At 46.4% G+C, this 19,398-nt stretch overlaps 1 protein-coding gene across 1 annotated transcript; it reads left to right on the plus strand.

The window, feature by feature from the left end:
* The first annotated feature begins 6,311 nt into the window (after positions 1–6,311).
* On the plus strand, positions 6,312–18,689 carry LOC144691111 (taste receptor type 1 member 3-like). Its single transcript, XM_078559184.1, has 7 exons — positions 6,312–6,509; positions 8,280–8,392; positions 12,063–12,363; positions 13,633–14,403; positions 15,202–15,420; positions 16,200–16,317; positions 17,761–18,689. The coding sequence occupies exons 1-7, from the start codon at positions 6,312–6,314 to the stop codon at positions 18,687–18,689; spliced, it is 2,649 nt and encodes an 882-aa protein (XP_078415310.1).
* Positions 18,690–19,398: the final 709 nt, after the last annotated feature.

A 19,398-nucleotide genomic window follows, 5' to 3' on the forward strand; every position in this document is an offset into this window, starting at 1 on the left:
ATGTGATTGAACGATTCCCAGCATGACAGTTTCCATCAGCTGCTTAGTGAAGGTGAGATACTTGTTCCAGAAGGAATCAGCACCTTCCACTGGGCAGCTGGTGGAAGGTTAGTGGTGTGCATTCTAGAACAGGGATTGGGATATGCCATGGGGGCCAGAATAACCTAAAGAGTGACAAAATAAATCACAAAGCGTAAAATTGTACTGGTAATATGTGGCTGAGCAAAGGACAGGGCAGAGTAAATCTGAGATGCTGTTTCGGTTAAAAATTACAGCATCTGAATGTATTTACATGGTCCAGTAGCTTACATGCAAACAAGACAGGACATGCAAATGAAGCAATCTGATGCAGCAATGATATTCACAGGTGTTCAAAATAAACTTGATTTTTTTTTACCTCATGGTCCATTGAAGCATTCTGGGACTGACAATGAGATTCCTTTTTATTACAATTTGTACTAAGATCCCCTAGACTAATGGAATGTTAGTGTTTATCTCAAGGGTGTTGGAATGCAAGAGGAGAAAGTTATGTTTCAGTTCTACAGAGCCTTGGTCAAACCTCATCTGGGATACTGTGCTCAGTTTTGGACACTGAACCTCGGGAATTTATATTGCCCTTGGAGGGAATGCAGCACAAATTCACCAGAAAGATACCGGGGTTAAAGAGGTTATATTATGAAGAAAGACTACATAAATCTGGGGGATGGTATTCCTTGAGTTTAGAAGGATGGGGGCTGGTCCAACTATGAAAGGTAAGGTTATCCAGGGATATGGAGCAATTGTAGGTAAATTAAGTTAAGGTACAGATGAGCTATGATTTATGTAACTGGTAAAAAGGATCAAGGAGTTGAATGATCTATTCCTGTTTATATATAGACTGTCCCAGCAAACATTCCTGGTTGAGGTACAGCATGGGTTGAATACAAAATAAAGCTCCTTCTACAGTATCCTATAATACACTGCCAGAGCAGCTACAGCGCAGATTCGATACAGATTAAAGCTTCCTCTACACTGTCTGATCAAACACTGCCAGAGCATCTACAGCACAGGTTAGATACAAAGTAAAGCTCCCTCTACACTGTCTGATCAAATACTACCAGAGCAGCTACAGCACGGGTTAGATATTAAGTAAAGCTCCCTCCATACTGTCTGATCAAACACTGCCAGAACAGCTACAGCATGGATGAGAAATAGAGTAAAGCTCCCTCTGCACTGTCCCATCAAACACTCCTGCATTAAGTGCAGCCATAGTTATGTTTCCTTTACAGTCTCCATCAATTACAGTACCACATTGGTAAATGGCAGATACTAGGCTCAGAAAAGTCCACGAGCTGGCTGTGGTGGCTGATATTGTGAGAACCCAATGGCCAACTGTTATTTTCCAATTCCTGCTTATCTGTTAGCTTATTCTGATTTTATAGTTTTAATTTATTTATAATGGTTCAACATTGTGGTGTTTTTCCATGTATAGGAACAAGGAACTAGGATTAATAGTGCTTTCACGACCTGAGGACATCCCAAAGCACTTTACAGCTTTTAGAATAGTTTTGAATTGTAGCAACTGTCATAGTGAAACACATTAGCCAATTTGCACACAGCAAGATCTAGCATGCAGCAAAGAGATAAATAAATAACTAAACTGTTTCAGTGACGCTGATAGTGAGATAAATATTGGCTGGGACACTGGAAGACCTCCCCTGTGCCTCTTCAAAGTAATGGCTTGGGATTTTTAAAAATTATTATTCATTCCCGGGATGTGGGCTTCGCTGGCTGGGCCATCCCGTGTTGCCCTTGAGAAGGTGTTGGTGAGCTGCCTTCTTGAACCGCTGCAGTCCATGTGGTGTAGGTACACCCAGAGTACTGTTAGGGAGGGACTTCCAGGATTTTGACCCAGCAACAGTGAAGGAACGGTGATATATTTCCAAGTCAGCATGGTGAGTGACCTGGAGGGGAACTTTCAGGTGGTGGTGTTCCCATCCATCTGCTGCCCTTAACCTTCTAGATGGTAGTGGTTTGGAAGATGCTGTTTAAGGAGCCTTAGTGAATTCCTGCAGTGCATCTTGTAGATGGTACACACTGCTGCTACTATGCGTCAGTGGTGAAGGGAATGAATGTTTGTGGACGTGGTGCCAATCAAGCGGGCTGCTTTGTCCTGGACAGTGTCAAACTTCTTGACTGTTGTGGGAGCTACACTCATCCAGGCATGTGGGGAGTATTCCATCACACTCGTGACTTATGCCTTGTAGATGGTGGACAGGCTTTGGGGAGTCAGGAGGTGAGTTACTCGTCGCAGGATTCCAAGCCTCTGATCTGCTGTTGTAGCCACAGTATTTATACAGCTGGTCCAGTTCAGTTTCTGATCAATGTTAACCCCCAGGATGTTGATAGTGGGGGATTCAGTGATGGTAATACCAAGGGGCAATGGTTAGATTCTCTCTTGTTGGAGATGGTCATTGCCTGGCACTTGCATGGCACGAATGTTACTTGCCACTTGTCAGCCCAAGCCTGGATATTGTTCAGGTCTTGCTGCATTTGGACATGGACTGCTTTAGTATCTGAGGAGTCACAAATGGTGCTACACATTGTGCAATCATCAGCGAACATCCCCATCTGTGAGGACAGAAAGGATCTCAGTTTAACATTGCATCCAAAAGATGGCACCACTGACAGTGCAACACTCTTTCATTAGTTCACTGAAATATCAGACTGGATAATGGACTCAATTCTCTGGAGCAATACATAAACTCACAATCTTCAGACTCAGAAGTGAGAGTGTTACCACAAGTGACTGCTGAGGGATATGAAAATGCTCAAGAATGTATGACAGGCAACCAATATAATTCTGGTGTGTAACCCAGGGCACATCACTGCTATTCACTGCCTGAGTAAGCTGGAAGTTTCCGTCACAGGTAGCATTGGTTCACTTATGGGATTGCAATGTGCAATGAAAACAATGAGGAGCCAGGGGAGTCTGAATTGTAATTCTTTTACCTCCTGTTTATTCTATTCAAAAATTTAATTTTTTTCACTAATGCAGTTGGGTTGACAGAACGAGGAAAATATCAAAAACTCTGTGACGTGTGTAAGTACCAACTGTCTCCATACTCTAGTAAATAGTTTTAATAACAATTGCCTGCCATATTCCCATTTCCTTCCATCCCTTTTCCTTCATCCATCTATCCAAACTAATCTCAAATGTTGACACAATTTCTGCATCAACCATTAAACCTAGAAGTGAATTCTACAGCCTCACAACTGTGTGTGTGAAGAGGTTTTTCTTGATCATTGTTCTCATGGTGGAAGGGGTTGGAGATATCGGAGAGGGGATTTGGATGAGGGAAGTGGGGGATGGGATGGGAATTGGATGGGAGGTGGGATAGGTATGGTGTTTGAGGGTTGTGATATGGGGAGGGGGAATAGAAAGGGTGAGGGAATGTCAGTGGGGGTTGGGAGATGTGAATGTGGAGAGATAAGGGGAAGGGACAGGGTGGCCCTCTGAGGCCCTTCAATGCTCCCTGTCATATTATTAAAAATTCATCCAACCCCTGTATTGCAACACAAGCATTTTATTTTATAATAATTAATTATACAACATATATATTTATTATTTTTGTTTTACTTAATGTGAAACCTGTTGCTGATGTTGAGCAATAATTCTATCAAGACATGGAGGTATCCTCAGCAAACACATGTGTATGTCATGCTCCATGTGCATCCTGCTTATGCTTAAGTTGGGGGACTGTCACCGTGAGGTTGGTAGACTTTCATTGTGTGGTTGGGAGACTGTCACTGTGAGTTTGGTAGAATCTCAGTGTGTGGTTGGGAGACAGTAACCATGAGGTTGGTAGAACCTGTGTGGTTGGGAGACAGTAACCGTGAGGTTGGTAGAATCTCACTGTGTGGTTGGGAAATTGTCACCGTGAGGTTAGTATTTGTCACTATGAAGTTATTAAAACTGTCACTGTGTAGTTGGTGGACTGTCATTGTGAAGTTAGTAGTCTGTCACTGTGAGGTTGGTAGACTGTCATTATGAGTTTGTTAGACTATCACTGTGAGGTTGTTAGTCACTGAGAGGCTGGTAAACGGTCACTGAAGCTGATAGAATGCTGATGAATGTTGGTGGTCATACCAGCTCTTGTTTTACCTCTTGTCTGTTACTAATGAGCCAAGTGGAACACATCTGCTGAGACTGGATGCTGTCTTCTTAACAACACAGTGCCGGATTGATAACCATGGGTCCCTGGGGCCAATTGCTCATGTTGCGTGTAGGGATGGGGAGTAAAATGATATCGATTAGTGACTTGGGCCTGGAAGGTAAAATTCTGGACAATGTGTTCAGGGATTGGCATCAAATTTACTTTAAATCGTTTGCATGATAAAGACAGGGAGCCACAAGTAATCTTCGCTGGACCCTGGGATGAGGTCCCCTGGATGGAAAATAGGAAGCAAGAGGAGCCTGGCAGCTGGGGTTATGGATGGGGAATGGGGATTGGAAATGGGCAGAGCAAACCATCTGTTGGAAAACAAACATCATTGGGCTGTTCAGGCCACAGGAATCAACAAACTAACAACACTCCTTACTCACAAATACCCCCATCAATTTCTGCCTAAATAATGCATAAAGAACAAATAGGATGTCCAACAATAACAGAAGCTGTTGGAAATACACAGCAGGTGTGATAGGGTCTGAACAGAGGAAAAGGTAGGTAAATGTTTGGATAAAGAGACTGTGAGAGGTTAACGATTGGATAAGGAGTCTGTAAGTATCGGATGTACAGCCTGTCACTCAGACGTTTAATGTTTCCGCAATATGTATGCGATGTTGTTGATTTCCTTTGCAAATAGTATGTGAGCGAAGTCTATGACCTGAGTCTGGCACACAAATGCTGGACTCGCGTACTTGTCTCATTTGTTTCACCGACTCGTCCTTTCGTTAACATGTTTCACCTTCACTTCTGGGTGGTTTTTTGTTTCATTCCAAATGCATGGTGTGATATCTCAGTGTCTGGACCCCAGAGAGACCCCGTCAGGTGGTTCCAGGCTGCTGGTGACTACATACTTGGAGGGCTCTTTCCCCTTTATTCCACTGATGTGAACAGGAACAGCGAAACAAAGTCAGAATCTAGAGAATGTGAAAGGTAAGGCATGGTGCTTTTCCTGGTTACAATTGAATCCCAGTAGGAGTCTGATATGCGACTGAACATACTGACCTGTACATGTTTCAAAACCTACAGAGTCAGTGCAATAACCATTTGCATTTATATAGCACCTTTAATGTAGTAAAGTGTCCCAAGGTGCTTCACAGGTGCAATTATCAGACAAAATCTGACACCAAGTTACTTGAGAAGTGTAGGTCAGGTGCCCAAAAGCTTAATCCAAGAGGTAGGTTTTAAGGAACGCCTTATAGGAGGAATGAGCAGTAGAGAAAAAAAAAGTCTAGGGAGGGCATTCCAGAGTTTAGAGCCTAGGAAACTGAAGCTACTCTTGTCAATTATGGAGAGAATAACATTGAGGATGTGCAAGAGGTCAAAATTGAAAAAGCGCAGAGATTTTGGGGTTGGGGCAGGGGATTGCAGGGCTGGAGGAGGTTATGGAGATAGGGAACAGTGAGGTACGGAGAATTTGAACATGAGAATTTGAATATTCAAATTGAGGCATTGGTGGACTGGGTGCCAGCGTAGGTCAGGGAACACAGGGATGATAGGTGGAATGGATTTGATGCAAGTTAGGATATGAGTTTTGGATGATGATCCCATTTACAAGAATAGAAGAGGCTACAATTGGCCCCAGTGCCTTCTGGTAATGTCGAGGTAAAATCAGCCAGTAAGTTGGACCCTTATTGGAATGTGTGGAGGTGCAAGGGCAGTAAATGATCAGGAGCCACACTAATAAATCAGGAGCAAGTATACTGCTAATCCTTACAGAGGCACCTCACACTGGAAGAATTACAGGGCAGTAAAGCTGGCAAACCAAGATAGAATTCTATTTATATAGAATTAAAATGTTTAGTCACTCTGCCTATAAATCATTTATTTTAGGAACTGTAATCCTTCACCCTGTGTCACTGCCTGGGCAGGATTTCCCCCTCAGTACACTAAGTGTGGCGGCAGGCGTGAGAAACTGCATTTTACCTGCCGGCTGCAATGGTGGGGTTTTTACGCCGTATCGTCTGCTTACGCATTAATTATGCATATATAGGAATATGCCGGATCGGGGGCGGGCAGCCTCTGATTCGCCCGCCCCACCGTGAGCTCACCGCTTCCTCACTCCAGGAACCAAATTTAAACAGCACCCGTGGCACAGCTTTTTTAATGTCTGCAACCCAGAACTGCTCCACGGAATACTTGGCTCCCAAACAGAAAACGTATGCTGCTCCAAAATTCAATGATGCCTCAATGGAATGTTTGCTGGACACAGTCAAGGCCCACCGCGATATCCTCTACCCCTCTGATGGCCAGAGGAGGTCCACCGACTTCACCATTCTGGTTTGGCAGGCGGTGGCAGCAGTGGTCAGTGCCCACGCAGCACAGAAGAAGTCAGCCACCCAGTGCAGTAAGAGGTTGAATGATCTCATCTGTGCTGCCAGTCAACCATCTCATCACTCTCAACTCACATACTCACCAGCCCATCAGACATTAACTGGCATCTCACACACTGCCAGCTCAAGGGACATCACCACTCACTCTCTCACGCACACCCTCACATCTCCATCTGGCCTCATATCCTCTGCAGTTTGCATCCTCATCCTATGCATGGCTCCACTCACCACCCACACATGGCAGGCATCCTTGTCATCTGCCCTGGCATGAATCCTACTCTCAATCTCCATCTGTCTTTATGCAGGAAAAGCTCGCACACAAGTAGAGGTCCCAGACGAGGGGTGGAATGCCGGAACTCAAAGTCCTCAATGGCTTCAAGGACAGAGCCATCAAGTTGGATGTGGACTGTACCTGCAGCGACGGTGAGGTCGGCAGCACACACCCACATGAGGGTCTTGCACCAGGTCATCCTTCAGAAAACTATACTGAGTGCATTTTCCTGTTTTCGTCTCACCTGGCATGCACTATTTATTTCTATTTCCTTTCTTAGACAAGCGCCTGAGGTCCCCAACCAGCCAGGCCCTTAGCTCGAGGCCTGACGACACCTCAGATGAGGAACCTGAGGACAGCACCGTTGAACACACATCACAGTGCTCACCCAAACCCTCCAGCAGCACAGAGACACACACCTTAGTAAGCCTTGTTCTAGAGCAGCCTCGGGGTCACAATCTGGTGAGCACAGCACACAATCTGGTGCATAGGAAGCGGAGGCAGGGACATCTGAGGTCACCGGCACTCAGAGGATTGTTGGAAGCCAGGAATCTGCAAAGTCCGAGTCAGATGATGAGCCTCCAGACTCGGTCCTAACTCAGTTGGTGGAGCTGCAGTGACAATCACAGGAACATCAGGAAGGGATGTCAGCTACATTCCTCAGATTACAACAGACGATGGAAGAGTCCATCCACTTTCAGTCTGAGGTGATAGCGCTGGCATGCCAATGCACCGAGGTCAACACTGGTAGGATGTCGGCCACCATGGAGACCTTGGTCCAGGACATCGGTCCTGCACTGCTGCAGGGGCAGTGCTCAATTGCTGTAGCCATTGGTGGCTACGCGAGAGGGGGGTGGGGCACCTAGATCTCACTCCAGTTGTCTATTCTCCTGAAGGAGTCAGCCAGGGGCCCTCGGGCACCCATAGGAAGAAGGACTAGCAGCTGGACACCTCGGGAACACCTACCCAGGTGACCCCAGGACTGTCAGGCTGATCCCAATTCCCTCTTCCTGTGACTCCATCACCTCCAGCTCCACAGGCCGAGGAGGAGGCACCTCCCCAAAAGCAGGGCACCCAAAGCAGGCTGGGACCCTCCAGGTCTTAGCCCTCTAGAGGACACCCACCAAAGTCATCACAGACAACAGGGTGCAGCAGTCAGCAGGATGCCTCCACCTCCGCTGTGGGTGTCAGGAATGCACCTAGGCGTTACGGTAAGGTTGAGAAAGTTAAAAAAATTTAGGGGCACAATAGTGGCACGGATATTCATATGTATATAATGTTCACAACTGTAAATAGAATTGCACCCATTTCACATCTCTTGTGTATGCCTCCTTTTTATGATTAGCTGTGTTGCTGTCAATCAGGTGTGATGCCATGGTGCCTCCCCCACTTACTGCAGATGTCACTATCATGGGCCCCTCGTCCATGTTGTGTATTTCCATAACACCACAGTATGTGCCTCTTTTTCAGATTATTCTTGACATCAGTGATGCCTCAACCTTAATGTTAAGAGTGCTTGTGGAAGGAACCTCGTTCACATGCTTTGCAGGATCGTATGTTTATTTTGGCTGTGTAAGATTGAGGTAAAGGTCTTTTGCAATCTTGTCTCCATTCCTGAAAGGTTTATTCTTTCATAAGATATGGCTGTCACTGGCAAGGCCAGCATATGTTGCCCATCCCTAATTGCTACTTGAACTGAGTGGCTTGCTTGGCCATTTCAGAGGGCAGTTAAGAGTCAATCACATTGCTGTGGGTCTGGAGTCACATGTAGGCCAGACTAGGTAAGGACAGCAGGTTTCCTTCCCTAAAGGACTTTAGTGAACCAGATGGGTTTTTATGACAATTGATGATAGTTGCCAAGGTGAAGGAGTAGTGTAAAAGGAGAGATATGTTAGCGCATGGAGAAGGGTCCTAAATCGCGTAAATCCATGTGCTCTGTGTCATCTGACAGGGTTTTAATTCTATGAAACCATACTCAGAGCTCATGTGCGCTCCTGTCTGCCATCTCCGTTTCTGACTTTCCGAGTATACATCTGCTAAGCTCACCAATAAGTGGGAGCACCTTGCCACCTCAAGGTGCCGAAGCACTGCCCATCTCACATTACTGTCCTTGAACCTACAACCTTGAGCGTTTCTCAACCTGTAAATGCCTGTATTGCGGCCAAAAGGCTCTCGTCACGATGTTGGTATGCAGCACTGTGCGTTCCATCAACTAAACGCTCGCGAGACATGTGATGCTAATTGCAAATGGTGATTTTTGATGGTCAGCAGAGCCTTTGAGCATGCTCTGGAAGTGCACATTGTAGCTTTAGACAATGTTGAGGGGAGCAATGGGATAGGAGTGAGGATGTACTGAAGCTGAAGTCTGCTCTTTATTTGCAATGACTCGTCACCTTGAGGGCCTCATGGTGTCTGAGCCTTTGAGTTTGCAAAGGTCAGGAGGGTTGGCCATGAAGGCACAATGTGTGTCTTAAAGAGGAGGTATTTTAATGTTTGGCATGTGTGGTTGAATGTCACCATCTTCAGGTGGTCCACATGCAAATTAAGGTGAGGATAAAAGCAGGCCAGCATTCCTAACTGAGTGTGCTGATGTGAATGTGATAGAGAAGAAGGTGACACAGATGATTGAGTCACCTCTAAATAGATACATACCTGCAGAACGTCCTCGGCTGCCTTGGCTCAAGCGTCACCTATCTGTTTCACCATTGAGGTTACACAGAATACGTTGTCTCATTGCTGGAGATGGGTTTTCTTGAGTTTGGTCAGATTGAAGACATACAGCTGAGGACAGTGGAACATCTCCTAGTCTTGTAGGCTGCCGTTGTACTTGGATGCTGGAGAGACGCTTGAAGAGGTAGCACCTTCTGATGTCTGATGCCGGAACTCATTCCTCCAGTTAGCACCTCACCTCAGCAAGGACACATGCTCCCGAGGCTTCAACATCCTTCAAAGGATTGGACAATGAGCGCCTGATATGTAACTATTCACTCTCATATTGAAGTGCATGGTTGAAACGAGGGGAATAGCAACGCTGGTGTTCATGTTGGCCTATGCTATGGCCTCTTACCCTGCAGCCTTGGCTTCCTTGAACTCAACGCCCTCATTGCCTTCAATGTCCTTCTCATCGAAGGAGGCGTGCAGATCCTCCATGTTGGTATCTGGCACTTTGCAGTGCTAGATTGTGCAGCGCTCAGCAAGCCACAATGATCCATGAGACCTTATGAGGGCTGTACTGGTGTGCTCCACCAATCTGTCCAGGTATCAGAATCACATCTTTAAGATTCCTATGGTCTGCTCCACTAATGTTCAGGTAGTGGCATGAGCTTCATTGTACCTTCTCTCTGCAGGATTCCGTGGCCGCCGCACAGGCGTCATCAGCCACATCCTTTGTGGGTACCCTTTGTCTCTGAGGAGCCAGCCCTGGATCCTGTGTGGTCCCTCGAAGATGTCTGGGATCTGCGATGTACTCAAGGTGCATGAGTCATGGATGCTTCCTGGGTATCTAGCATGATAAAGTTCTTATGGTCATAGACCAGCTGTACATTGAGTGATTGGTATCCTTTCCTGGAGTTCCTGTTGCCAGGGATCTTTTATAGCCACATGAGCGCGGTTGTTGGCACCCTGCATTTGTAGGAATCCGGAAATCTCAGCAAAGCCCAGTACACTGGCATCCTGGCTTGCTTGATCTGTATTGAGTTGACATAATTGTGGGCCTTGGCGAAAAGGATATCTGTAACCTCATGTATACATTTGTGCATGGATGCTCGCGAGAACCTGCAGAAGTCCCGAGTGGAGCAATGGAAGGAGCCACTGGCATAGATGTTGAGTGCAGCCATTATTTTCAGAGCCACTGGCAATGGATGCCCTCCCAGTCCCCATGATGCCAATTCCTGGAGAATGTGGCAAATGTAGGTCACCAGATCCATGGACAGGTGGAGGTGTTGGCGACACTGTCTCTCTTGGTCATCTGCAGATAACAGTGACAATGCAGGGAATCAGGAAAATAAAGCAATGATGTGCATTCATGCGAGACTAATCCTGCAAAGTTGCACTAATCGATCTCATGTTAACCCCTTGTTCACAGCGTGGAAATTCCCTAGAACGATAAACTCAATAGCAATTGGATGACAAGACAAGCTTCAGATGCGTGTTAGGCACATGATTTTACAACAACATCCAGTGCACAATGTGCTGGGCACAACTGAGACTGGACTGATGGGCCCTTGCTCTATCTGACTGCAAGCTCGACAATGTAAACTGAGGTGCTTCTTCACTCAGTGATCCTCTCCTTCTGGCCTCAAGTGCTTTATGTCATTCTGTAACTTACTCTCTCTCCATCCTGGTGCTGAGGACGATAACCCCCTGCACCCTCCTCTCCCCAGTCATATGTCTGAATGCAACCTTCTCCACTCTTACCCCGCAGTGGAGCCCTTGCCCTAAAGCTCCTCCCCATGCCTCAGGCCAGTTTTCTCCCTTCCTCAGTCAAGCCCTCACCGTGCAGCCTGTTCCTATGCTGCAGGCCAGTACCCCCTTCCCAGTGCAGCCCTTTGAAAGCCACTTCCACCGTACCACTGGTCTGGTAGGTAGAGACTTGCCTCTGACAGCCTCCTGAAAATGATGCAGTACTGCCTGCAAAGCCTGGCACTGATTACAAGTGCTGTGTGATTCAAGGAAGGCAAACGAACCTCGAAGTCATGAGTGAAGTGCAGGTTGTCAGGTGCACGTTGCTTATATACTGCTGTGAAACATATTTGTTCTAATTGCACACCAACATGCCCTGATGGTCCAGTGTGGGGGGATGATTCCAGCGAGCAGTCCTTATAAAGAGATGCAAATTTATTAAAATGACACTCCCAGCATGCTGCGGTGGGAAACGTGGCCTCCTATTGAAGGCTGCAGTGCACAATTGCAAACTGGTTTCACGGCAACCTGAAACTGATTTCTGGCCTTCTTGCGATATTCTCTGCTCTCACCTGCCATGATGCCCGCTGCAGGCTGGAGCAGAAAATCCCGGCCAGTGTCTCTATTGATGTTAATCCAGCCCCCTCACATTGCCACTCAGTGACCCCTCTCCCAGCGCACTGTTACTATCTCTCCTGCTGCTACTGCCTTACACTATCACTCAGTAGCCTCCTTGCATTGAAGAGAATGTGCAGTTTGTGATTTTGTGAATTGAAGCCTCTTTGCTGAGGGAGAATTTCCTGCTCTTGATTCAGCTAGTTGTTACTTCTTGACCTTTGCTCCTTTACACAGATTCCAACTTGATGGTTTCTACTGGCTACAGGCGATGAAGTTTGCCATTGAGGAGATCAATAACTCAAGCACTCTCCTACCAGGCGTGACTCTGGGATACAACATCCAGGACACCTGTCTCAAGTCCACGGTTGCGATGCAGTCAGCCATTTCCTTCTTGACCCCAAAGAATGGAAACAGATTTGAAATGAAGTGTGATTACACGGACCATAGCACACGAGTGCTAGCCGTCCTTGGCCCTTCTACCTCTGAGCTCTCCAGGGTGATCGCTCAACTCTTCAACTTCCTTCTCATTCCACAGGTATGGTGGAGGAAACCAGTCAACGGCGTGAGGGTCACTATCATTCTTAAGAATTAATACAAAACCAAGACTGCACAGAACGCTATTCTGAAATATGCCCCTAGTATCACTGCCAGCTCTTCCTAAATATCAGGCAGTGCAGTGCTATGTACCATCATGGATAATCCCAGGCTGTACTACACTAAATACTCCCAGTTGAGGAAAGTGTGGCGGCACAATTAGCCTCAGTGACGGGTTAGTGAAGGGGACATCAGTCTGCAGCTAATCACTATCTTCTGATCTTTGCTGAAAAGTGCAAATGGATGTTAGGGTCTTTGGTTTAGCACAGAAATAGGCCAATCATCAATTGTGCCTGTGTCAGTTCTTTGAAAAAGCTATCCGATTAGTCTCACTCCACTTATCTTTCCTCACAGCCCTGAAAATTTTCATTTTCAAATATTTATTCAATTTCTTTTTGGAGTACTATTGAATCTGCTGCCATTTCCCTTTCAGGCAGGGCACTCCAGATCACAATAGAGTACTGTGTAAAAAGATTTCACATCTCCCCTCTGGTTTTTTATTTTTATTTGTCCATAGGACGTGGGCATCGCTGGCCAGGCCAGCATTTATTGCCCATCCCTAACTTCCCTTGTTCAGAGGGCAATTAAGAGTCAACCATATTGCTGTGGGTCTGGAGTCACATGTAGGTCAGACCAGGTAAGGGCGGCAGATTTCTTTCCCTAAAGGACATTAGTTTGTTGGGGGAGGACAGGATTGGGCTTTCTGTGATGCTCTCCATGATCAAATAGCCTGGTGACACTCTCCATCTAAGCTCTTGTACCAAGAACAATCACATGGTGAAGTGAGGAGTGTGACCAGTGACTGCGGCTTTGTTCCCCAGTGAGAGGCAGCACCTCCTGGGGAAAGGAGGAAGCTGGGAAGGAGGAATTTCTTAACTCCTAAAGTATTCGCAATAGCTTTTTTTTAAACAACAAAACTGTTTGCAATAGGGAGACAGGTGGGCAAGTTACTGAACTGCATAGGAGGAATTATTGAAACATTGGCACCACTGACTGTACCTCTACTCATAACAGTCCAATCCCCTCACACTGTCACTCAGTAACTATCCTCCAGAGCCCTAGGTCACCTACTAGTACTACTACTGATGTTAATCCAGATCCTTTGCATCGTCATTCAGTAACTCCTACCCACCAGCATCATGTTCCTGCTTTTACTGATGTTAAACATTACCCTCATGTGTATCCATATGATTGGGCTTTTTTGTTGCAGATTAACTATGCTGCTTCAAGCAATTTATTTAATGATAGGATGAGTTTTCCATCATTTTACCGGACGGTTCCTGCAGATGAAGTCCAGGCAGCAGCCATGATCTCGATTGTGGAGACGTTTCAATGGAACTGGGTGGCAGTGATTGGGACAGACGACATGTACGGCCGCAAGGGAATAGAACACTTTACACAACACGCCTCAAAATCTGGCATTTGCATTGCCTACGAGGAACTGATTCCCTTGAACCTACCACATTCCAAATTTCAGAGGAAAATGGAATCAGTCATCAAGAACATTGTCTATTCACGAGTTAATGTCACAGCTGTGTTTGCTGATAAGGGTAATGCCAAGAGATTGATGATGATAATCCTCGAGCACAACGTGACAGGCAAAGTTTGGATTGCCAGTGAGGCCTGGGTCACCTCTAAAATAGTCGCCAAGTCCCCAAACATCTCAAGCATTGGGACCATTCTGGGTGTGGCCATTAAAAGTGGCGATATCCCTGGGTTTGAGTACTACATATCTGCTGCACTGGCCCTCAACCACCTGCTCAATCTGAATTCTCAAAAATGTGGGAGTGATGAGAAATTTCTGGGAGAGGAAAAGCGTAAGGATCATCCAACACAATCTGTCGATGGAGGTGCTGGTGAAGGCCGGCAGCGCATTTCGTTTAATGTCTACTCTGCAGTCTACACTGTTACTCATGCACTCCACCGCCTGCTCCGCTGTGACTTAGGAACCTGCACTAGGAGCACCGTTTACCCTTGGCAGGTGAGAGATGTGTAGGGGGTCACCAATGGGATCAGGTCTCAAGGTGACAGAGTTCAGGCTGAAGACCAAGTAATTAACTGGAAAACAAAGGCTTGCACTTCTAACATTATCGCAGAGAAATATCTGAACGTGCTCAATACATTGTTAAATAGTCTTTATAGTGAATGTGTCAGCCATTCTGCACTAATTACCAGTACGTCTGTTACTTGTGCTGTTTGGTGAGGGATAACTGTTGCCCAGGTCAAGGGTAAAAAAAAATTCCCCTGCCCTTTATCAAATTGTACCATGAGATCTGTAGCATCCATCTGAACAGGCAAATAAGGTCTCATTTGAAAGACCGCACCTCCACCAGTGCAGCGCTCCCTCAGTACTGAATGAGGTGTCGGGGGGATTAAGTGCCTAAGTCTCCAGAGTAGGTCATAAACCCATGAAATGCTGACTCTCACTGGGGTTCAGATCCCCCCCTCTACTGAAGGTGCTTACTCTCACCGGGGTTCAGGTCCCCTCTACTGAAGGTGCTGATTCTCACTGGGGTTCAGGTGCCCTCCTCTCCTGAAGATGCTAACTCTCACTGGGGTTCAGGTCCCCTCCTTTCCTGAAGGTGCTGACTGTCACTGGGGATCAGCTCCCTTTCTATCATTGGAGTACAATTTCCATTGTCAGCTAATCTGTGACAGCTCACACTCATGTGAGAATTTGGAAAGCAAGTGTTTCTCAGACAGAGACATACTGTATAGCCTTTCTTCTTATATATCTAGACATTTTTCTCACTAAATAAAGCTCTTGGTTTCCATCCAGCTCCTCAAAGAAATTCCACAAGTTAACTTCACTCTCCACAGCAGAGCCATTTTCTTCGACAAAAATGGAAACCCACCCACAGGATACGATATTATTAACTGGCAATGGAAAAGCGAGAATTCAACTCCTGAGTTCAGACTGATTGGAGAATACAGAGCACAGGACAAGAAGCTTCTAATTAATGCATCCCTGATCAACTGGAACACTCTGCAGAACGAGGTAAAGGCTTCTCCTCATCCCTCCCATTCCTCACCCCCGCCCCCCCATCCCAATATTCTCTTAAAAGATAGAATGGTCAGTGCCTCAACAACTCCCTCTAGCAAAGCACTCCATACTGCAATAATCCTGTGTGAAGGAATCTCTCCAAATTTCTATGAACCTCTCTCATTGTGATAATATTCAAAACTCATCATCATTTTAAAAAAAACCTCAAACTCCTTCTTGGCCATCTCTGTTCCAGTGGGAATGGTCCCAGTACCTCAAGTCTCCCCTCATCCTGTATAGTTTCCCACTCCTGGTGAACCTACATGGTATGCTTTCTATGGCTTTGTTTTATTGAGTCTTTTGTGACAAACATTCAAAAATCTGTACAAGAGGAACAAGTGGCAGAGGAGTTATAGAGGGGAGCAATGGTGAGGTTAGGGGTAAGTTTAAGCAAAGGTTTGAAGATAACGGGACACTTGTACAGACAGGCACACACATGTAGACACACAAACACAAACAAATCCAAAATGGATATACAGGGAATGTGCGCTGCAATATGGAGCTGCTGAATAATCAGTCCATTGTACTGAGGGACTTTTAAGATGAGGACAAGGATTTTGAAGTTGATACACTGGAGAACAGGGAGCCAGCAGAGGTCAGAAGAATAAGGAGCACTAAGCACATGGAATTCTGTATACAGAAGGTGAGGCAACATTCTTTGGTAATGAACCCACCTTATCCTGTTCTGACTTCATCACTAAAAGAGGAGCTTTTACTTCCTTTTGTTCTGTCAGACTCCAGGCTCCAACTGCTCAACTTCCTGTGGACCTGGACAGATAAAGGTGATTAAAGGATATCATTCCTGCTGCTACAAGTGTGCAGATTGTCCAGCAGGAACATTTCAGAGCGGTGGTAAGTCCAGGCATTTTCTCTTACTCTAATCTACAACTCAAGAGAGTCCCAGATACCAGCATTCAGTGTCTATAATAGAGGAGTCTCAGACAACCAGTGCTCAACAGTAGGGTGTCCCAGGAATAAACACTCAGTCTGCACCTCACGCCCGGTGAGTACTAAAAGCCTACACTTTCAGCCACTTTTGTGAACTCAGTTAATCACGTCACAGATCAACTGCCCAACTGAGTTTCGCTGGGTCAGGATTCTGAAACTTCTTTCTAACAGCACCGTGGTTGTACTGGCCAACTAGGTATGGGTAGCAAATGCTGGTCTTTCTAGCGATGCTCACAACCAATGAACAAATAAAAAAAAAAATTCACTCTGTATTCAACACAAGAGATACATGAAACATTGGAACTGTCTGCCCCCAGTCCTTTTTCTAATTCATTTGTGGGATGTGTCTGTCATTGGCAAAGTCAGCATTTATTACCTATCCCTAATTGCCCTTCAGGTGGTGTTGATGAACTGCCTTCTTGAACCCTCTGCATCCATGTGGACTGCGTATACCCATAATGCTGTTAGGGACGGAATTCCAGGATTTTGACCCAGCGACATTGAAGGAACGATATGGTTCCAAATCAGGATGATATGTGACTTGGAGGGGAACCTGCAGTGTTCCCATGCATTTGCTTCCCAGGTTCTTCTAAGTGATAGGGATCATGGGTTTGGAAGGTGCTTTCGAAGGAGGCTTAATGAGTTGCTGCAGTGCACCTTGTAGGTGATACACACTGCTGCCTCTGTGTTGGTGGTGGAGGGAGTGAATGCTTAAGATGGTGGATGAGATGCCCATCAAGCAGGCTGCTTTGTCCTGGATGAGGTTGAGCTTCTTGAGTGTCGCTGGAGCTGCACTCATCCAGGGCAAGTAGTCTATTGCATTTCTGACCTGTCCATTGGAAATGATGAACAGACTTTGGGGAGTCAAGAGATGAGCTAGTTGCAACAGAATTCCCAGCCTCCGATCTGCACTTGTAGCCAGAGTATTTATATGCTTGGTCCATTTAAGTTTCTGATCAGTGGTGACCCGTGTACTTTTTTGTGGGGGGATTCAGCGATTGTAATACTGTTGAGCATCAAGGGGAGATGGTTAGATTCTCTCTTGCTGGAGATGTTCATTGCTTAGCACTTGTGGGCAGGATGAACCGAAGGCAGGAAAAGAACAGAGATTGCAGGGAGAGCAAAAATTCATGTGAACATGCCCTATGATTGGAGTACCCCCCTCAGCTGCAGAGCTACTGAGCAGCACAGGCAGCCTGACCATCCAGACCAGTGAGTCTCTCTTGGCTGAAGGCAGCGGCCTGGGAGCAAGCAGCCAACAACAAGGTGCTGAATTGAGAGGGTGGGGGTGAAATGATTGATACACAAATCCCTCTGCTACAGTAACAACCTTCCCTTCCCCCACAGACAACCAGTGCGTGCCCTGCCTGAAGAATGAATGGTCATTGCTGAAGAGTGTTAAATGCCAGAAGAAAACAATCGAGTTCCTGCAATGGACAGACACAGTGGCTATCCTGGTGGCCTCACTGGCTGCCCTGAGTCTCCTCATCATAGCGGCAATAACCGGAATTTTCATCATTAATTTGAATACCCCTATGGTCCAGTTGGCTGGAGGGACAACCTGCCTGGTGATGTTGGTTTCCATGGCCGTCTCCTGCTGCAGCCTTTACTGCTTCATTGAGGAGCCAAACTGGTTGCTCTGTACCATCAGGCAGCCCATTTTCTCAATTGGTCTGACGGGCTGTCTATCAGCCATGCTTGTAAAGTCCTTCCAAGTAAATGGCCTGTTCAGAGTGACTGGCTGCATCCCACAATGGTGGCCTGAGTTCATGAGGCACAACAACAGGTATCTGATGGTCTGTTCACTCTTCCTCCTTCAGATCGCTCTGTGTTCAGTCTGGCAGTTGACCTCCCCTCCCTCTGTTTTTGCAAACTACAACATTTCTGCCACAGCAATAGTCATGGAGTGTGATGAGGGCTCTGTGACTGGCTTTGGGCTGATGCTGGTCTACAATGGCTTGCTTGCGCTTGCTTGCTTCCTGTGCACATTCATGGTTCAAAGTTCAGCCAAGAACTACAACCTGGCCCGGAACATCACCCTTGCTATGCTCATTTACCTCATGGCCTGGGTCTTCTTCATCCCAGCCTACACCGCTGCCAAGGGCAAGTTTGTCTCCTCTATACAATTGTTCACAGGTCTCGTGAGCATGTATGGCATCATCGCTGTCTACTTCCTGCCCAAATGCTACATTATCCTCCTTAAACCAGAGTTCAACAGCCGATCTTACTGTCAAAGTCCGATGGACAATCCTCCACCCACCACCGAATCCCAGTGACATGTTGTCTCAGCTCACTGGCAGGAGCTATTAACGACATCAATCATTAACTCTGCTCATTTATTAGTGTTCCCATTAGGTCTTACCTCTCTAGTACAACAGCCACCCCAGATCCCTCACACAAGTGCCTATTCTTCACACGAACCCTGCAGTGTTTGCAATGGATTGCAAGCAGTTTTCCCCTCCCTCCCACTGTCCATGGATGGTCGACAGATAGGAATAAGGGATGGGAAATTTGGCTAATTTTCCCCTCCTAAACCCATGACTCATGAGGGCACCCACGCTGCCTCATACTTAGTTTTAACAAAGCAAAGATGGAAAGTTTCTGAATGCCGATGAAGCTTCAACAGTCAATATGTGCCATGCTGTCCAAGAACTACCTGTAACATCAATGCGCTGATTCTGCAGCCTTCAAGGTCGCTATATCTTGGTCTGGTTAAGAATTCCACACCCCACCAACCTCAATTCCAACAGTGCTAGTCAAAACCCCCAAACCTCAATCCCACCAACCCCCCCCACCATTTTAGTCTTCAAACTGCCATAAACCCAGTCGATCTCAAACCCACAATCCTGCAACTCCTCTAATCTCAACCTCACCAACTCCAGCCCTGCTAGTGACAAACCCCCAAACCTACCCACTTCACCCTTGCTGATCCTAGCACAGTCAGCCCACCTTATCTAGTCCATCCTCACAAATCCTAACCCCATT

The sequence above is a fragment of the Cetorhinus maximus genome, chromosome 15, assembly GCF_964194155.1.
Source record: "Cetorhinus maximus chromosome 15, sCetMax3.hap1.1, whole genome shotgun sequence".
NCBI classification, from domain to species: domain Eukaryota; kingdom Metazoa; phylum Chordata; class Chondrichthyes; order Lamniformes; family Cetorhinidae; genus Cetorhinus; species Cetorhinus maximus.